Genomic DNA, 19,065 nt, shown 5'->3' on the forward strand with positions numbered 1-19,065 from the left:
TGCATAATATTTCAAGTGTTAGATCACATAAGTGCTTATACACACTAAATGTTCATGAAGTACAACTGGCCCGTAAATGCATTGTTTTCCGTAAATGTGTGTATATCAGAGCTCTGAAGAGTATATATTAAGGTGAGTGGATGAGTACAATATGTTCTAGTGCAGCCATATCAACCTGCCAACATAGTAGTTGTCAGAACATAGTTTCCAGTAATTAAGAAACTTGTGAAATTATCTAGTGGCACAATGAGTCTTTGTGATACATAGCTCATATACATTTTTCAAAGGGTATCTTGCAAATTACCATGATTAAATGTCAACTTAACTGCAACCATCAAAGATTGTACTGTCTCCTAGATATAGAAATTAATTTAAGTTCATTTAAATTCCTTTCTAGAGACAAAATGCCTCCTTGTTTCCATCTTCTTCTTTTTAAGAAGTCCAATATGGAAAAAAATTCATTGATTTCAAAATAGTGATGGGAGATCTGAGCCAGGGCAGGGCTAAATGTGAGGCATGACTCTGTCTCAAACCTGTTTTCCATGTTGCTGCTTTGCTATGAACTAGCAATAAAAATAGTGCCTATCTAGCTGTGCCAGGAACCACATCTGGGGTTATAGCAATAATCAGGCTTTCCTGCCAAGATTATGCACCGATTGTTTTCACTTGGAAACTAACTATTGGCAGGACAGGCCTGACTGATGAAATAGACCTCTACTGACTCAAAATGTGGAAATGCCATGTCATCATAACAGAAGCAGCTGATTTTTACAGACGGTTTAGTTCTTTTCCTCATACTGCATTATCAATGGTCCAACACAGACAACCATCTTAACCAAGTAGTCTTCTACCCTGCTTTTTTTAAAAAATAAAAAATAAAAGATGTAGTATGGAGTTTCTGCCACACTTTCTAAAATTTGGGAGCCTTATGAAGTGGCAAATCTTTGCCCCACCTCCATTTACCACTTGGTAATATTTGCCATTTGTTTTCACCTATGAAAACACTTTTGACTTTAGAAACATTTATTTAAAATAAATTATGGCTCTGACAAGCTGTATCCATTATCCATTTATAAATTGGGGCAGGGGGCTGTTAGAATTCCTGAGCAACACCTGACACTTTCAACTTGCTAGTATATATAGGAGTTAAGGTCTTCCTATATGCCTTGGTGGTGATGGTTTCAAATTATTTTTATTAGTTTTCCAAATTATTACAAATCAAACCAAATTACTTCAATACAATTTCTTCCTATATGCCTTTGTTAATGGGCTATAAAGTGAGAAACCTTTTCCTTATATCTCTGAAATTTGGCAAGTGTGATTGCTGGTGGTGGGGTAGTAAGTAGTATGCCTGGAAATTGCATTAAGAAGCACAGATGTTGCAGGCAGAATAGCAGCTGTGTCATTTGTTGAAATCAATGGGAAGAAAAAAGCATGATGAAATACATCGAGCTTTACCAAGCAGACAGTTCTGTTAGAAGAAGTCTAGGGGATTGGAAGTCTGATTTGGCGTAAGGTTAGAATTTTTTTTACTTAAAAGAATTTTTCCCCTCTCTCTTATTGATGCACACAAAGCTTCTCCTATCTCTTTGTTATACTATATGATACATGTGCTTCAAAATTAGAGAGTGAACTTTTTTCTGCTGGTATGACAAATAAGGCTTTAAATGTATTGATGAAAACTTTGTAACAGCATTTGATCTTGAGAAATTGGAACAGCAAAAATTCTTCAGTATGATGTATTTGTGAGCAATATCTAACAGATCTTTGAATACCTTGAAATGTTTCATTTTAAGGACTTCCAGAATTCTTGTTCAAGGTTTCCTATTTGAAACAGCATTGTATATGTCAAAATAGTTTTACAAGAAAATTCCAACTAACAAGACAGCTGAATGAAACAGGTCTTACTGCCTTATCTTGTCAAGAAGCTGTAAATAGTTGAATGAAAGACCACATACGAAGTCATGTAACTTGTTAAAGCATTGTCAGTGATGCATTAAAAATATTATTACAGGTGGTTAAACAGAATTAATATGCTTGCTGCTGGTTATGCAGAAAGAGAGAGGATCAAACAAGAGCAAGGTATGGTATAATTATTTTGTTTGATTCACTCAACCTCCCTACTTAAAAGATATGTATTCTGTGCTTTATTGCAGAACCTTTATTTTCTTATTTAAGAATATTCCCTTAGTTGCCGCAACTATTGTTCTTATGCAGTACTTTATTCAAAGACATAGGAACTTTAAAAAATATTCAGGGCGTGTTTGACTACAAAAAAGGATCCGTTATATATGTGTTGATGATTGATGGATCAGGTTTTCCCCCTAAAGCATATTGATTCTATATATTTGACTTTGGAAAGTCACTAAAGGTTGATAACATTTTTATTTTTCCTAATTCTTTATTAGGCCAAAGTGTGCTTAGCAAATGATACAGAGATACAGAGAAGTGTAATAAAACAGTGTCATTTTATTTAGTAGATAGCACTGTGAGGGAAGGGAGTGAGATAACTGAGGATTCAGCTATACAGCTGCAAATAAAGTGTTTTAAGTGCAATATATAATATGACACTTATGGAAAATTCATGTATTATTATTTTTTTAAAAAAGCTTTAAAAAAAGCATTTTAAGAACTTTTTTTTATATCTGTGTAGATTCCACCTGAGAGTGCTCCTATATGGAGTGGTTGTTCCTTTAACCAGAAGATTTGGGGTTGACCTGTTAGACTGCCCTGCAGCCTGCTAGTGTTGCTTTTTAATTGCAGGGCAATTCATTGCCATTAACAGTTATACATGATAGGACTGATGTGCCATATATAACTGGGATCTCAGTGGGTGATTAAACTGGAAGGATTCTATCCTAGCTATGTATTCCAGAAGGAACAATCCTGTCAGCTAAGTTGGCCTCAATGGCAAGGAGTGCATATTTCCATCTATGGCTGGTTTGGTAGCTATGGTCATTCATGGACCAAGATAGATTGCCACCAGTAACTCATGCTCTAGTAAAATAAAAAAATTCCTACAGTAGCACCTTAAAGACCAACTAAGTTTATATTTTGGTATGAGCTTTCGTGTGCATGCACACTTCTTCAGATACACTAGAAACAAAAGTGTCAGACCCTATATATATATATACAGAGGGTGGTGGGGTTGGGTGGGAATGGGTGATGGGCTGATGGGAGTGGTAAACCTGTAGATGGCTGTTAATGGCTACTGATGGCTGCAATTAGTCCTGGGCTGAGGTGCTAAAGAAAGCTTGATCATGCATAATGAGATAAGAATCCGATGTCTCTATTCATCCCAGGTGCTTCCATGGTTTTAAGCTTGGTAATGATTTCCAATGATCAAGCTTTCTTTAGCACCTCAGCCCAGGACTAATTGCAGCCATCAGTAGCCATTAACAGCCATCTACAGGTTTACCACTCCCATCAGCCTCAGACCAACACGGCTACCTACCTGTAACTCATGCTCTAGTGACCTTGTGTTTGTTTATTGCAATGTGTCCTGTGTGGGGCTGCCCTTGAAAATTGACCAGAACATCTCTCATTTGTTGTGCTTGGCTGGCTGTTTGCTTTACCAGGAAGCCAAGACCCATGGAACAAGCATAGAGACAATTGTGTACAGAGAACACAAGTACGGATCATCATAGTGCCTACTCTATGCCAGTGATGGTGACAAAACATACTTATTTCTCTACCACCATTATATTCTCAAATAGCAGTCCTGTAGAACTTTGATAAAGGGGATTATTACAACACAATTCTAGGATGGTTTTATTAGAACCCTTGGAGGCCTGCTTTTATTCATTAGAATGAATTATGAAGATGGCTCTTAAAAACCACATTAATATATATCTTCCATTGCTCCCCTTTTCTGATTATGATGCATGAATTTTGAAGAACTTGATTTCTGCAATAATGCAGGGTTGTTGTTGTTTTAATTTGTATTGCTTAGATTACTGGAGTGAAAGTGATAAGGAAGAAGTAGACACGCCATCAACACCCAAACAAGACAGCCCACCTCCACCATACGACACATACCCACGACCTCCTTCGGTAAGTGTTCATTTGTAATAACTAGCTGCCATTGACCCAGAGTGAGAATACAGAAATACTTTTAGGGTAGTGGCTCCTATGCAACCTTCATCCATTTTAACTGAGTTTGTATTTTGGGGTAAATGATGTTGTAAGTATCCTGTATAAATGCTTGATGTCAGAGGAATTATGTTTGTATATATTCAGTTTTTTGGTCCTGTATCAAAATATAATGTAAGAATAAATACCCTGAACCACTGCATAGAACAACAATCATGACAGGTATATAGGATCTTTATTTATATCTTTATTTAGCAGGATCTAATATTTAAAAAGCATCTTCCAGCTCTCATTAAAACAGTTAAAATAGTAGAACAGCTGCTTTATTAAAAAAAATTTGTTAAGAAATAAGAAATCTTTATTAGAATATCCTTCGAGGAACAAATTTAAATCTGTACATTGCAATTATAAATTGAAGCCAAGCCAAGGTAAAATACTGGCAGCATTCCTACTTTAACTAACATGAACTAAGATTCTCACAAAAGCTCATCCTCCTTCAGATAAGAATAGATTCCATGCTTCCTTTCAAGTTCTTTGTATATTAAAAATAGACTTTTATGTTACAAGACAAAATAGAAAATATGAATACAAAATTGTACAAATGGCAAGATAATAAAGGCTATCCTTAATATGCCATCAGATGTGAAGTAATGCTGATGTAAGAAGAGCAAACAATAAGCTTATATGATAGATGCATTTGAGTGCAAGTAGATAGAGGTGATTCCCCCCCCCATACCATAGGAAAACCTATTTTTCCAGATCCTCCTAAATCATCTTCCCAATTTCAGCTATATTCTTTTGAAGTCTATAGGAAGCAGACTGCATATTTTAAAATGCTTCCTTAAGAACTTAAGTTTTTGAAGCTAGTTCAAGTGCCAGAAGAACATTCTAGTTCATCCAAAAAAGTGTTAAGTTCATTTGAGAAGTCTGGAGGTGATTGTGTCATTTTCAAAAAGGAAAGCTTTTTATTTAATTACTAGCTGGCCTGGCCACGTGTTGCTGTGGGTCATCCCACCCCCACCCTGTCCATGACGTCTCCCACCCCTCCTCCCTCCAACCCCCTAGTTCATCCCTGTGTTTCGGTAGGACACCCTTCCCTCTGTTTTCCCTGGGGAGTGTTGTCCCCTCCCCCCTGTATCGCCATACATTGGCCCCTGTGCACGCATCATGAACATTTTTATATATTTAGATCACATTTTTTTGAAATAAGAACATGAGAAGCAGAAGTTATTATTGTTTAATTTTATTTTTGGGGTTGTCATTTATTTTGGTGAGTATTGTATGATTTGGGCGTCGTTGTTTGTTTTGGTTTGTGTGTGTGTGTGTGTGTGTGTGTTTTGTTGTTAGGATTTTCTAATTTGGAGTAGGTGACCCAGAGAACCTAGAGAACTACTTTAATAATCCCGACCGGGGTGGGAGGGATCAAATAGCGAAGACCCACAGCCCCGTAGCAACATAAGGCGAGTTCCAAAGCACCCGAGCTGTTCGATTCCATAAAAAACCCAGGAAGTGGCAAGGGGAAGGATTGTAAATGGGGAGGGGGGGTTGGCCACTGCAAATATCTGAGGACTTAAACTGGGGAGAGAAAGTGCATGGTTGTTTTTTTAAAAGACACAGAGGCTTGCAATCAGTCATATTATAAAGTGTAGGTTAAAAGGGGCATGACTGCCCTTACTTAAAATGGCCGCCAGAGCCTCGCATGTGACACAACGCCCGTTAAATTTTAAAGTAAAAACCCCTTGCCGTGCCCCCAAGTGCATTGCTGTGGGTTATCCCCCCCGGCCCTAGTGGGGGCCTGGGGGCCTGGCAGGGGCCTACATAAAACAAAGGCCGTGCTGCGGCCTGCGATCCATGTGCTTGCCCTCTCCCCCCCCGGCCTAGTGGTAGCCTGGCAGCCTGGCAGGGGGCTACATAAAACAAAGGCCGTGCTGCGGCCTGTGATCCGGGCACTCCCCCTCTCGCCCCCCGGGTCTAGTGGGGGCCTGGCGGCCTGGCAGGGGCCTACATAAAACAAAGGCCATGCTGCGGCCTGTGATCCGGGCACTCCCTCTCTCCCCCCCCAGGCCTAGTGGGGGCCTGGCAACCTGGAAGGGGCCTACATAAAACAAAGGCCGTGCTGCAACCTGCGATCCGGGTGCTCGCCCTCCCCCCCCTGGCCTAGTGGGGCCTGGCAGGGGCCTAGGGTTCTGCTAATGGCCACCTTGATGGTTTCAGTTGCTTGGTTGATGATGTCATTATTTGGTTTGTGGGTGTGGTGTAGATTTCACAGGAAGGGAGGGGTGTACTGTGGGAGGAAATCCACTTGAGGGTGCTGTTTTACTTTGTTGAAAAACAGGTTTTTACCTGCGGAAGTGCGAGATATGTGGGTGTTTTTTTTCTAACAACACTCGGGGAGTGGCCTGGATCGTTGTGTCAAAATTTCAGGACGATCGGTCAAGCGGTTACGGAGAAAAGTGGAGCCCGCACTTTCATGATTTTTACATTTTTATATATATAGACAAGAGAATAGGTATCTTAATAGTTAAAGAATCTGTTGAGGTCATATTGAATCCCAATTCTGTCTCCAATGACACTGGGCCCAAACTTACAAAATGAATTTCAGCAGCGACAAATGTCAGGTTCTACACTTAGGCTGGAGGAACCAGCTGCATAAATATAAGATGGGGGACATCTGACATGCCAGTAGTACATGTGAAAAGGATCTAGGGGTCTTAGTAGACCACAAGCTTAACATGAGTCAACAGTGTGAGTCAGCAGCAAAAAAAACCTATAGTGCTATTCTAGACTGTATCAACAGAAGTATAGCATCCCTATCAAGGGAAGCAGTAGTTCCATTCTATTCTACCTTGGTCAGACCATGCCTGGAGTACTGTCTCCAGTTTTAGGCACCACAATTTAAGAAGGATATTGACAAGCGGCAATGTGTTCAAAGGTAGATGACCAAGATAATCAAGGGTCTGGAAACCAAGCTTATGAAGAACAGTTGAGAGAGTTGGGTATGTTTAGCCTGAGACTCAGAGGAGATATGATAGCCACATTCAGATATCTAAAGAGTTGTCATATGGAAGATGGAGCAGGCTTGCTTTTTCCAGCCCCAGAAACTAGGACCCGAACCAATGGCTTCAAGTTACAAGAAAGGAGATTCCAATGAAACACCAGGAGGAACTTTCTGACAGGAAGAGCTGTTTGGCAGTGGAATAGCCTCCCACAAGAGGTGGCAAACTCTCCTTCATTGGAGATTTCTTCATTGAACAGAAGTTCAATGACTATCTGCTATCTGTCATGAATGCTTTAGTTGAGTTTCTTGCATTGCAGGGGGCGACTAGATGACCCTTGGGGTCCCTTCCAACTCCATGATTCTATAAAATAAATAGTATTTTCCCATGATAGCTTTGAAGCTCTGACTTTGCCTAGCTGATTTTCTTTTTATTTTCAACTATGCTAAATGAGTCATAGAATGATGTTGTTTAAAGAGGCATAACTGAAATCATATGAAGTCATCTTTGATCTTACATTAGAATTTCCATATCCAGCAAAGAGATTTTTGCAAGCTACCCTTTGCGTTTGTGCCAAGTGTGGTTTCTGAGTGCTGACTGAATGACTGCACTGTGCATGAATGCCGATATGAGTAGCAAGGCATTTCCTCAGCTACAGTCACAGTTTCATCCCACTACCACTACACCATTCAGTTTGTGAAGGTGTCAGGGGTGCTATAACACACAGGTGGAAGGTAAAGTTGATGAATGGTAAATCTCAAAGCTTCTGCTGTAGTCTTAACACCCTCCCACTGCACTGCCTGCCTCAAAAAATATCATACTCCTTTCTGCAATCTGCCAAAAGTATTATGCTTTGGGTGGCGGCTGCTGGTTGTTTCAGCAAGACTCAAGGCATGTTAATAAATCTTGCAGCTAAGACTTATCTGGATCACCCCAGGAGGACTTTGGAAAAGTGATTTCTTATTCCCTCTATCCAGTGCTTACCTGACCTTACAAAAGGCAAGGGCCACGTGACTTCTCCACAGCTGCCTTTTCTTCCTGTATATTGCCTCACTGCCAGGTCTTTCCCATATCTCACCTTGCAACCTGATCTTAATAATCTGTGTGGAACACCAAGAGCATCTTTCTAGCAGTTCACGAGTAGGGACTATGTATTTCATCACTTTGGCACTCCAACGATAGATTTGTCTCCAAATGCAACAGGGATAGAGAAATTCTTCAGTGGTGCACAAACCAAGTGGCTAACCCATGTGATCTTTATCTAAAAAGTGGTCAAGGTGGCTACTCAGCATTTTACCCCTCTGTTCATTTTGGAAGAGCTTTCAACAATATCCTGGTAGAAGATTACATAGGTAATCTTTGTGACAGCTTCTGGTTTCTGGTTTTTCAAACTGAAATAAAACCACCATTTAATTCTGACATTCATATAATTTGTAGTGTAGGGACTGACACTCCAGATTTTTCTTTGCCACGGTAGATCCCATGAAACTGACACAAAGCACATATGGACTTCTCTGGATTATTATTTAAAGGCTATTCATAAATTCTTATGGCATTCTGTAAATGTCAGTGACTGCATTTTCATAACTTCTTAGGAGCAAGTTTTTCCCTCTTCTCCAGTGATCTGCAAGGTTTCACCTAAAATCAGATTTTAGTACTATTAGCTGTAAACTGAACCATTCTTTGAATCACTTAGTTTAGTAACACACTGTTTTCTGAATATTGCCTTTATTATTTAGATTAACCTTGCCTTTCAAATGCATTATGAGGGTGACTTTATCATAAAACAGCAACCCTTTTAACTGTGGAATCAATGAATCCTTAAGTATATTAAATTGCTAGCTTCATTGTAATAACAGTTGGGAGAATATCAGAGCTGGGCCCAAAGACTGGAGTGGTAAGAAGGTCTTGTAGTTGTTTGACTACAAGTATTCCAAGATGCATCTCCTGGGCGTTTATACAAACAGATGTCGCATACACTGTTTCTTTACTGTTTTGAACCTTGAGATTTTGACTGAACAATTTGAAGCTAGATAGAAGCAAATACAACTCTTACTCAAAACGTTTGTCTGGTGTATGTGCAGGAGCATAAAAGCAACCAATAATCACTTCTAAATATTGATGTTTGTACCCAATATGTAACACAGAATGGCAAGGAATATAGTGCAACAAAGCCAAATAATGATTCTACTTAAAGATCAGTCTGGAAATTTGTGCTTCAGATGATCCTCCTAAGATTAATTGGGTGGCTACATATGATGTATTGGGCCTTTTTGGCTGGGGTACTCTATTCTCTTTATAGTCCTGATAGTTCTTTTTCCAAGGATTACGGCTTTGTAGATAGATTTCAAAAACAATTTCTTTGAAATATCCTTTTATGAACTAGGAGTTGGAAAATACATAAGTTAATAATAAAACCTATATCCTTGCTAGCTGTGGTACATAATCGCCTTTGAATATTGCAAACATTCAGCTATCTTCATAATTGATCTGAAACCAGAATCTATATTCATGTTGCAGATGAGCTGCGCAAGCCCTTTTGTGGAACCAAAGCATAGCCGACTCTCTTCCACTGAAACTTCCCAGTCACAATCTTCACATGAGGAATTCCGCCAGGAACCAGTTGGGAGTACTACTGAATCTCCCATCCGCAAAACAGCCAGCCAGCGACGTTCTTGGCAGGATTTAATAGAGACTCCACTGACAAGCTCAGGGTTGCACTACCTTCAGACTCTACCACTTGAGGACTCTGTTTTCTCTGACTCAGCTGTTATCTCTCCAGAACACAGGCGGCAGTCAACTCTTCCTACACAAAAGTGCCACCTGCAGGATCACTATGGCCCTTTCCCTTTAGTGGAGGGTGAGAAAATGCAAGCCCTAAATGGGAATGGGGGCAAGCCCCGCAGTTATACTCTGCCCCGGGATAGTGGGTTCAACCATTGCTGCCACACACTCTCTGTCAGTACCTCCAGCCATCAGGAAGAATTGCCACAGAAAGAGCAAGAAGAAGAAGAAGAAGAAGAGGGAAGGCAAATGGCACCAGAAAACCAAGAAGATGAAAGTAAGCACTAATTATATTTAAAATTGATTAGAAATAAATTGCATGTAGAAAAGGGAAATTTTTTAATTGTGAATATGACTTTACATCATACCTTTTTCTGTACATAGTAGAAATAATTAGCTTTTGACACAAAAATTAACTTTTTATGCATGTTAACTTGATAAATCAAATTTTAGAACAGCTTTATTTGCAGCACAGTTATTCTTCATGTTTTTTATCATTATTTTTCTTTGTTTTTTTCCATGGAGGGGTATTTTGCCTATACCAGTGTGCTTCTGTCTTGGATGCTAGTTTCTTTCACAGGCATGAATTTCTTGTTTTGTGATAAGTGTGTTTGTGTTGTTCCTCAAACTTTGGAAAGAAAATCTTTGATGGTGATTATGAAATATTTATTTCTAGTCCTAGGGCTCTTGCATTCTGGAAGGCTCCAATCCTGATAGTTTAAGTTAGGCAGTAGGTAGCTTTCCTAATTCAGTTTGCTCCTGCCTTCATTGAAAGGAGTCAGGCTGCCATTAAACTCCCATCTCTACTCTTCTGAGGCAATATTTTTCTTTCTTTGTATGATTTTTCAGTCTTTCTTTCTTTCTGCCTTTTGCCCTGCTTGCATTTGGCTTATTTTCTCCCTTTTGTGGCTCGCTGGTTCACATTTTCTCTACTATTTCCTAAAAAACAAAAACTTTAAAAAACATTAAAACCAACTCCTTTGCCTCCTCTTTGTCTAGTCTCTTCACTATCCCCCTTTTTTTCTTCTGGTGCAGCAGCAGAAAGAGAATTTGAACGCTGCTGCGCCTGCTTAAATGCAGTCAAACCCCGTCCCCCAGCCGGCCCTATTGGCCATCTGAGAGGCTTGGCATGGCAGCAGGGATAGGCTGGAGCAGGGGGCCGAAAACACACACACACACACACACACACACACACACACACACACACACACACACGCTTAGCGCGGGAAGCGGTTCCCGCTCACAAAGTCTCCCCTCTTCAAGGAGGAGAGATCTTAAGTGGGAATGACAGCAGATCACCCTTCCTCTGCAGCCTCTGGTGCCTCCAGCCAGCCAGCAGCCCACAAGGCAACAGAGGATCCTGATTGGATCTTAAGAGTAGTATTCCATTGCTAGGGTAAAGTCATCCTCCCCCAGTTAGATTTGACTACAATATTTTGTCCTAGATAGGTCCTAGTTTCTCCTTTGTTGCTGTTATGGATTTCTTGTACAATTAGGCTGGCCTAAATTCCAACATAGATAGATGCTAATTTAAAAAGGCAACATGCAATGAAACTTTGTTCACTAATACTGCACCATTTTCTACTGCATACTGATAACCCAGTAAATGAATGGGTGTAAAATATAAGCACAATAGCTACTGAGCATACAAGCAAAAACTCAAGTTTCTTGTTACTATGGTTATCAGTATTCTGTTCATATTATTGGCACTTTATTTTACAGTATATGTACATATCACATATTTTACTGCTCTACTCCTTTGTCATTAACTGCAGCCTCACATTACAAAAGTGGCTGGAATTTTTCCTGACATAGAGAGTTGTGGTTAAAAAAACTTGTCCTGCTTAATTTCTGCATCTTAAGATACTGTTAAAGGCACCAGAAAAGAAAAAAAAGTAATAAGTGTAGATAGCAATACTTTTTCAAAATGTTAAATGGTTTACTGGGAACATTGCATACTTAACATTTATGAAGCAAAACCTGGTGAAAAATAGTTGCCACTTCACAGCTTTCACTGCTATTTTGTTCATTGCCCTGAGCAGGGGTAAAATTCAGACTGGCAAATTTTTTAAAAAAAGAAGTCATAAGGGGAAGTCATAAGGGAGAGAAGTAAACTCAGCTTTATATATGTGTTTATATAAAATTATGCTATCTGTGCTGAGAAGCCATACTTGTAATATGCTAGAGGATGCAAGAAACTGTTTTCTGGTGCAACATACAAATTTTTGAAGTAGTGTAAAATAGATTCCTCATCTCAGAGGGTTTTGAAGATCCTCTCAGAATTTCATTCATTTCATTCAGACCTACTTCAGCCACCTCTCATTTTGTAGAATGTGAAGAGAGAAAACTATTTTTGCTGTGTATCTACTAGGTTAAGAAAGGCAATGCTCCAGAGAAGAAAGCACATAGCACTGGTGGAAAATACTTAATGCAAGTGCTGGAACTGGCCATAAATTTTGCCTTAGCTGTTTAACATTCTGAGCAGAATAACAGTGTGTTGCTTTCTGCCACAGTGAAAGCTTAAAAGGTCAATGAGAGATGTATTTCCCTAAACACTTGAGGACCTACATCAGAATACACAATTGTCTAGTTTCCTGGCTCATATCCAACATGTTTTTGGAGCTGTGTGTGGAAGGAGCTGAAGCCATTTAAATTATTTATTAGTTAATTTATTAATAATTTTTTACAAACACTCTCTTCATTTAGATATCAGAACAGTTACAAAATAAGACCAATGTGGTCATAGCACCATAGTAATAGTGAATAACTTGATGCTAATAAGGATAACAGTCTGCACCAATCATACTTCTACATGCTTTGCACTGTATGCATGATAAACACTCTGGCAAACATAAGTGTATGTACCTGAAGTTTAAATTATATGGTGGCTCTTACAAAGTGACTTAGAACAATCACATGAGACATGCAACTCATGTGTACCAGTTAAAGATGCTACATTCTAACTTGAAATGGTAGATGTTGCGTGGCTTACTGTATGCCTAAAAATAAGAATGAATCCTGTTATACAAGTACAGCGGTACCTTGGTTTATGAACACAATTGGTTCTGGAAGTCTGTTCATAAACTGAAGCGTTCATAAACTGAAGCGAACTTTCCCATTGAAAGTAATGGAAAGTGGATTAATCTGTTCCAGACGGTCCGCGGAGTACTTAAACTGAAGCGTACTTAATCCGAAGCATGGGTGTAATTGGTTCCGGAAGTCTGTTCATAAACTGAAGCGTTCATAAACTGAAGCGAACTTTCCCATTTAAAGTAATGGAAAGTGAATTAATCCGTTCCAGATGGGTCCGCGGCGTTCGAAAACCGAAAATTCGTAAACCGAGGTGTTCGTAAACCAAGCTTCCACTGTACCATAACCACTGATAACTGGGAAACACTGGCCTGCGAGCGCTCCAACTGGAGAACAGCCTTTACCAAAGGTGTCACAGACTTTGAAGAAGCATGGACTCAGGGTGAAAAGGAGAAATGAGCACATTTGACAACCCCTCACCATGATCAACTCCCACCTGGAAACCTCTCTCCCCACTGTGGAAGAATGTGTGGATCCAGAATTGGCCTCCACAGTCACTTACAGACTCACTGTTAAGATGGTGTTCATGGAAGACAATCTTACTTAGCTACAAATGATCACCAAAGAAAGAAGGGAAAGAACAAGTACCATACACCCTACTTTTTATATAGATTATATAATTTATACTTACAGCATTTTTATTGTGGTTCCTTTTTTATCTGGGAAGCATAAAGCAGTGTTGAACATCCTTTGGTTAAGCTGGTGCTGTGTAAACCTAAGTTGCTGGGTTTTCCCCCAAGGGCTTGTTGGGTAGGATAGACTTTGAAATGATATAGATCACTTGAGTTGTCTGCACCAGACAGAATCTATTAAGTATAGTTGATGTTCTGGCTACTTTGTTAGTTCTTTGAATCTTCCCTGGCAGGCAGGCAGAAGGACCATTAACATGTTATATTTCTCCCTCTGGAACTCTTCAGTGTAATAAATGCACATGTATCCAGTGGCATCTTGGATGTTCAAAGCTATAAAAAAATGACAAGTGATGTATCACTTTAGAAATATGAGTAAGTTTTGTTGAGTAGTTGAAAGTATACTACAACTGGGAAAGAACTTTCTGTTCTATAACAGCCAACATGTTTTTTATAAGTCACCTTCACTTGTTTAAAAAACATGTACCCAGTATAACCTGAAATGATCACTCCTTGTGTTCTTAACGGAACCAAACATAAGAAATAAAGTCTAAAAATGAATTTCCCAAATTTTCTTTCATTATAAATTTGGTTTCACTTCTAAGCCAGTTTCATCACTACTTCTGATACTCCAATTTTATTATTGTTGATATGGGACCTATGTGCTGTTGACAGTGTGGGGTGCATGTGGTTAGAAGGTCAAAAATGCAAGCAAGGTAGGGGTTTGATTTAAACTGATTTAAATTAGGCAAAGTATTTGTCAGTACATTAGTACAGTGGTACCTCTACTTACAAATTTAATGTGTTCCGAACGTACATTTGTAAGTCAAAAAAAATTGTAAGTCGAATCCCATAGGAATGCATTGGGAGAAAAAATTCATAAGTCGAAGCAACCCTATCTAAAAATTCGTAAGTAGAAAAAATCCTATCTAAACCGCATCCAAGATGGCGGACGGAGCTCTGTTCGTAAGTAGAAACATTCGTAAGTAGAGTTATTCGTAAGTAGAGGTACCACTGTATGCTCTTTTGACTTCTGGAGAGGAAAATGGCGGACTAGATATCACTTGTCAACAGTCTGTCAACAGAAATAATTATGTGGTGATTAATGATAGGCAAGGTATAAATCTTGGTTATTACTGTACATTCTCTCTGAGAAGACAGAGATGATGGACAGAGTGGCCTAGAATAGAGGAACTTCAATCATGTCCAAACACAACATAATAGTCTGGAGGGTCAGTCCTGAGGGCATAAGGTAGGCAAAACCTCCCTTTCTTTAATTACTTTTGAGACTGTTATAAATTACAACTGAGGTGATCTCTCCGCTTGTTGAAATTTGCATCTGGAATGTGAACTGACTGCTGGCTTACGAAGAGATGACAATTGAAAGCCTGAAAGCAAAACAGAATGAATGTTTTAATAGTTTATTACTAAGAAAGATTTTAAGTGGCTAAGAGACGTTCCAACTGTTAGAAATCTTTATTTTATTCTTAACCTTCCATCCCGTTGATGAAAGTACTGGCTGCAAACTGAAATTAGTTTTATTTATGCCACTGGGGGAAAAGAATGCTGTCTGGAGATAAGGAGATGGGAGACTCAAGCTGTTAAGGCAGAGACAATAAGACTTTAAGGTGGAGAGTGAGTTGTTAATAAGACCAAGAACACTCAGTATGGCAAAAACACTGTTGGACACCCCATTGACTGTTGGCACCATGCAGCAATTACTGGACGAGCAATTAAAAGAGATCAGAGCTGAGATGGCTAAAAGGGTGAATGAAAATAGAGCAGTGAAAGATGAGGTTAAAGAAGACACTGAACCTTTGGAAAATAATATTGATAAATGACTGCCAGAATAGGAGAGTGGAATGGAAGAAGAGAAAATGGAAGTACTTTTTTTTTCTAAATTAGGATGGAAAACCACAACGAACGGGAAATTGGAAGATATGGAACTGGGTGTGAATTAATGAATGAATAACTCTTGATTACTGTTTTAATATATGACCACAGGAAATAGACTCCTGTATGAATAAAGATGAAGGATGTATTGCTTCTCAACATTGAAGGGAAAGTTGTTGTGCTGGACAGGAGGAAGACTATTCTTGACATTTATCAATGATAATAATTGGAGAACCGCTTTCAGAGTTTGTGTAAGGAAGGAAAAAGGAATGGACTTGAGATGTCTGGATCCGAAGCCTGGGATAATATCGCCTAGCAGAAGGAGGAAAAGTGGGATACCTTTCTGGAGTGAATATTTTGAATAATCTTTATATATATAAAACTGACAGATGGAGAAATAGAGGCCCTTTTTATTTCTCTTTTCCTTTAATTTCTTTTTTCAGCCTCTTGTTATTTTTATCTGCTTCTTTTTCTTCTTGCTTTGTTTTTGTTTTGTTTTTGGTGTCCTATACTCTGGGTCACTGAAGGGATTGTATACACATGAAGGTGATGGCTGGCTGGTGAAGGACCCTATGTGAGAGTCAGGTAGGGGAAGATCTCCCTCGGTGCAAGGCTGGGAGAAGAAAGGGATGCTCCTAGGTGAGAGCTGGGAGGGTACATCCCCTTCTGTGTGAGACAAGGATTAAGATACCTTTGTACAGTATTTACTTAGCTCTTCCTTTTTTGTTTTCCCTTTTTATTTAGGTAGTTTGTTTTTGTTTTTGTTTTATTGTATGATGGAAAATTTTAATAAAAATAATGGGGAAAATACATTACTAGTTCTTTGTTTTTGTTTGCAGTGAAAAGACAAGTCCTTTTTGAGCATTCTTTTTTCCCCATTAGAGATACCATAGTAGATTTGTTGTAATTTATTCCTTAGTGGTATTTTTCATTATGAATTACTCTGTTGTTTTCTATTATTGATTTCCTCCCAGTCTCACAGTAACTAAATGAAGAGCTTTCTTCATTCCCTGAAGCATTCTTTCAGTAGTGGTTACAGAAACAAGCTTTGTATGACATTCTTTGTGTCGCTTAAACCATGTTACTCTTTGGTGTTTCAGCTACAGCCTTATGTAATTATTATATTCATCTGAAAAAGTTGCTATCTAAAGTGTTTTGAAGCAAGACACCTTTCCTCTGAGATAATATCTGGCTAAACTACAGATTTTAATTTTTTTAAAGCATAAATATTTTCATTTTGGGAGTTAAGTGTTTTGATACATTGGTAATGAATATGCTCTTCTAGTACAAAGTTCTGTACAAAGAAACAGTCTTCTAGTTGAAAGAACTGTATGCTATTTCTCATTTCGTGAATACCTTATGGTAGAGGGGTTGGGAGCATTTTTCAGCCAGAGGGTTACATTCCCATGTCCTGAAGTGAAAAGGAAAAAGTGGATGATGCAATGATGAAGACAAATGTAGGAGGAGCAATGAATGTGATTCTTGCATATCTAAGAGGTTTCTACACACACCTGACTCCACCCTTGCAAGGAACACACCATATCACAGTACAAGGAGTGATGTAGGGAGAAAGCCAAGGGCCACACAGGAGGACTGCGTTCAGCCCCCATGCCTGCTGTAGTATGTCCTATATTCTCTGCCATCTATATTAGCCATATGCTGCACCAGCCCTGAAGTATGATGAAAAGCCAACAAGGACTTGAATGTGGTGGTAATTTTGCCACACTGCAACTCTCTGTTCCCAGTTAGGATTGCTTTGCCCATCATCTTTCAGCAACTTAATCATTTGTGGTGCCTCTTGTTGAAATGCAGTGTTTCCTTATTAACTTAGAAACTCAATGCAAGCTTGACATCTGTTCCTAACTAATAATAATATTATTTTATTATATATTTATTAATATTAAATAACGGAGCAAAGCATATGTGCTAGCTCAATGCAGGTCCATGGGAAGGTATGCATTTACGGTACTATAAGAGTGTATAAATCTTATGGACAATGCCTGCTGTATGTGTACCATATGTCATATGCCATATTTCAGCACACTCCTTTCTGAATTGAAAGTGTACCTACAGTACTGTATGCCACTTTGAAACTCATACTACTTTTGCAGCACAATCACATGCATGTCTATTCAGAAGCAGCTCCCACTGTGTTCAGTGAGGCTCCTCCATTAAATGTGAGTAGGATTGTAGCCTTAGCAGTAAGAGAAAGAATTACCCACCGTCAGAGGAGACCATCCCTCCTTGATTCTGCACAAGTTACTGAATCTGCGCATGCGAATTATGCATAGATGCAGTGAACTGTCTCTTCACTAAGTGGGTATTTTGAGTTCAGGGGGAACTTGAATTGATTTAATTCAGTTCTCACAGCACACTGAAGTTTCTTTGCACACAGTGTGGGAATTGCTGACCTAATAAAATGAAAAGCAGCATGTTTACCCTTAGTTGCTGTTGAATTCAGAATTAGGTTTATGAAAATATTATATCTTCAGAGGTGATCAGCCTGCAGTATCTTCACTACTAATTTAGGGCTTCTGCTCAACGTCTCCTTCCTTAGTCTGTCAAAAACATTATTTAATGAGTACACTCTGCCAGGGTATGTCTCCACCAGTGTTTTTTTTTCAGAGATGAATAGATTTCTTTTTTGAAAAGAGTGGCATTTTGCATTCAAAGCCTACATATTTTTGGTACTTTTAATAGCTAAGTTTGCTTACTTAATTCCCATTGGTACCACTCCACGCTGCCAGTGGAATCAAGCAGCTTTGGGGGACCAATTTTAATTGAAACCATGGTGTAAACGAACAGGGTTAACCTCCTCCCTTTGTGCTGTGATCCTCAATACTAGGGGCCCTGCAGCTGCTATTAACATTTTAAAATGTTTCAGTCACACAATTAATGTCCTGTCTTAATGGCATTTCCTGTCTCTTATGTCCTTTGTGTTTGTAGAGTATAACCTGGTAGATTACACCCCACAACTCACCATTGTTATAGCACAGACTTCCCTTGGGCCTGTTTTTGGCCCAGTCTAGGTACTCATAAACAATAATGTTTCTCCTTTCCTCTTTGAAATGTTGGCGGGTATGAAAATGATGAACTGCTTTCACCAATTTTGAATGGAGCTATAGCACGATTTTAGTATGTAGCTCACAGAAACATGGAATATATTTTGATGAGCTTCTGAACAGCTCCCAGCTGTCCTAGGAAAGCTGTCACAAAACCAAATCTTACATTTTTGACAGCAGTATCAGTGAAGTAGTGAAGCAAGAAGAGCTATTTTTAAATCATCAATATCAAATGTTAAAGTTAATGCCATAAGGATTAGTGAATCAATAAGCTTTTAAAATTAAGATACAGACAAGGTTGGAGACATTTAAGTCTTTGCTGGGAAGCATGATGCTTACAATGTGCACAGGCTGTATGTATTCTATAACAGCAAATTATAATTGGAGCTGGTATATGTCCTGGCTTTGTATGATTAAAACTAGGAATATACTTGTGAGAGGCTAGCATTACTAGGTTTAATGTAAGCGAGCAAGAACACTGACAGCTTAAGATATTCATCCATCTGTGCTATACAGCAT

The 19,065-nt window shown here is 39.0% G+C and overlaps 1 protein-coding gene across 8 annotated transcripts in view; it reads left to right on the forward strand.

Annotated features, from left to right (window-relative positions):
* Positions 1-19,065, forward strand: part of CNKSR2 (connector enhancer of kinase suppressor of Ras 2) — a 146,723-nt gene that overhangs the window by 105,449 nt on the left and 22,209 nt on the right. For all 8 annotated transcript variants that reach the window (XM_088668696.1, XM_088668692.1, XM_035115478.3 and 5 more), the window contains 3 exons: positions 2,015-2,082; positions 3,953-4,053; positions 9,609-10,149. In XM_088668696.1, the coding sequence (XP_088524822.1) occupies positions 2,015-2,082; positions 3,953-4,053; positions 9,609-10,149 (710 nt within the window). The remainder of the gene's footprint in view (positions 1-2,014; positions 2,083-3,952; positions 4,054-9,608; positions 10,150-19,065) is intronic.

The sequence above is a fragment of the Zootoca vivipara genome, chromosome 4 (assembly GCF_965207765.1).
Source record: "Zootoca vivipara chromosome 4, rZooViv2.hap1.1, whole genome shotgun sequence".
Classification (NCBI taxonomy): Eukaryota; Metazoa; Chordata; class Lepidosauria; order Squamata; family Lacertidae; genus Zootoca; species Zootoca vivipara.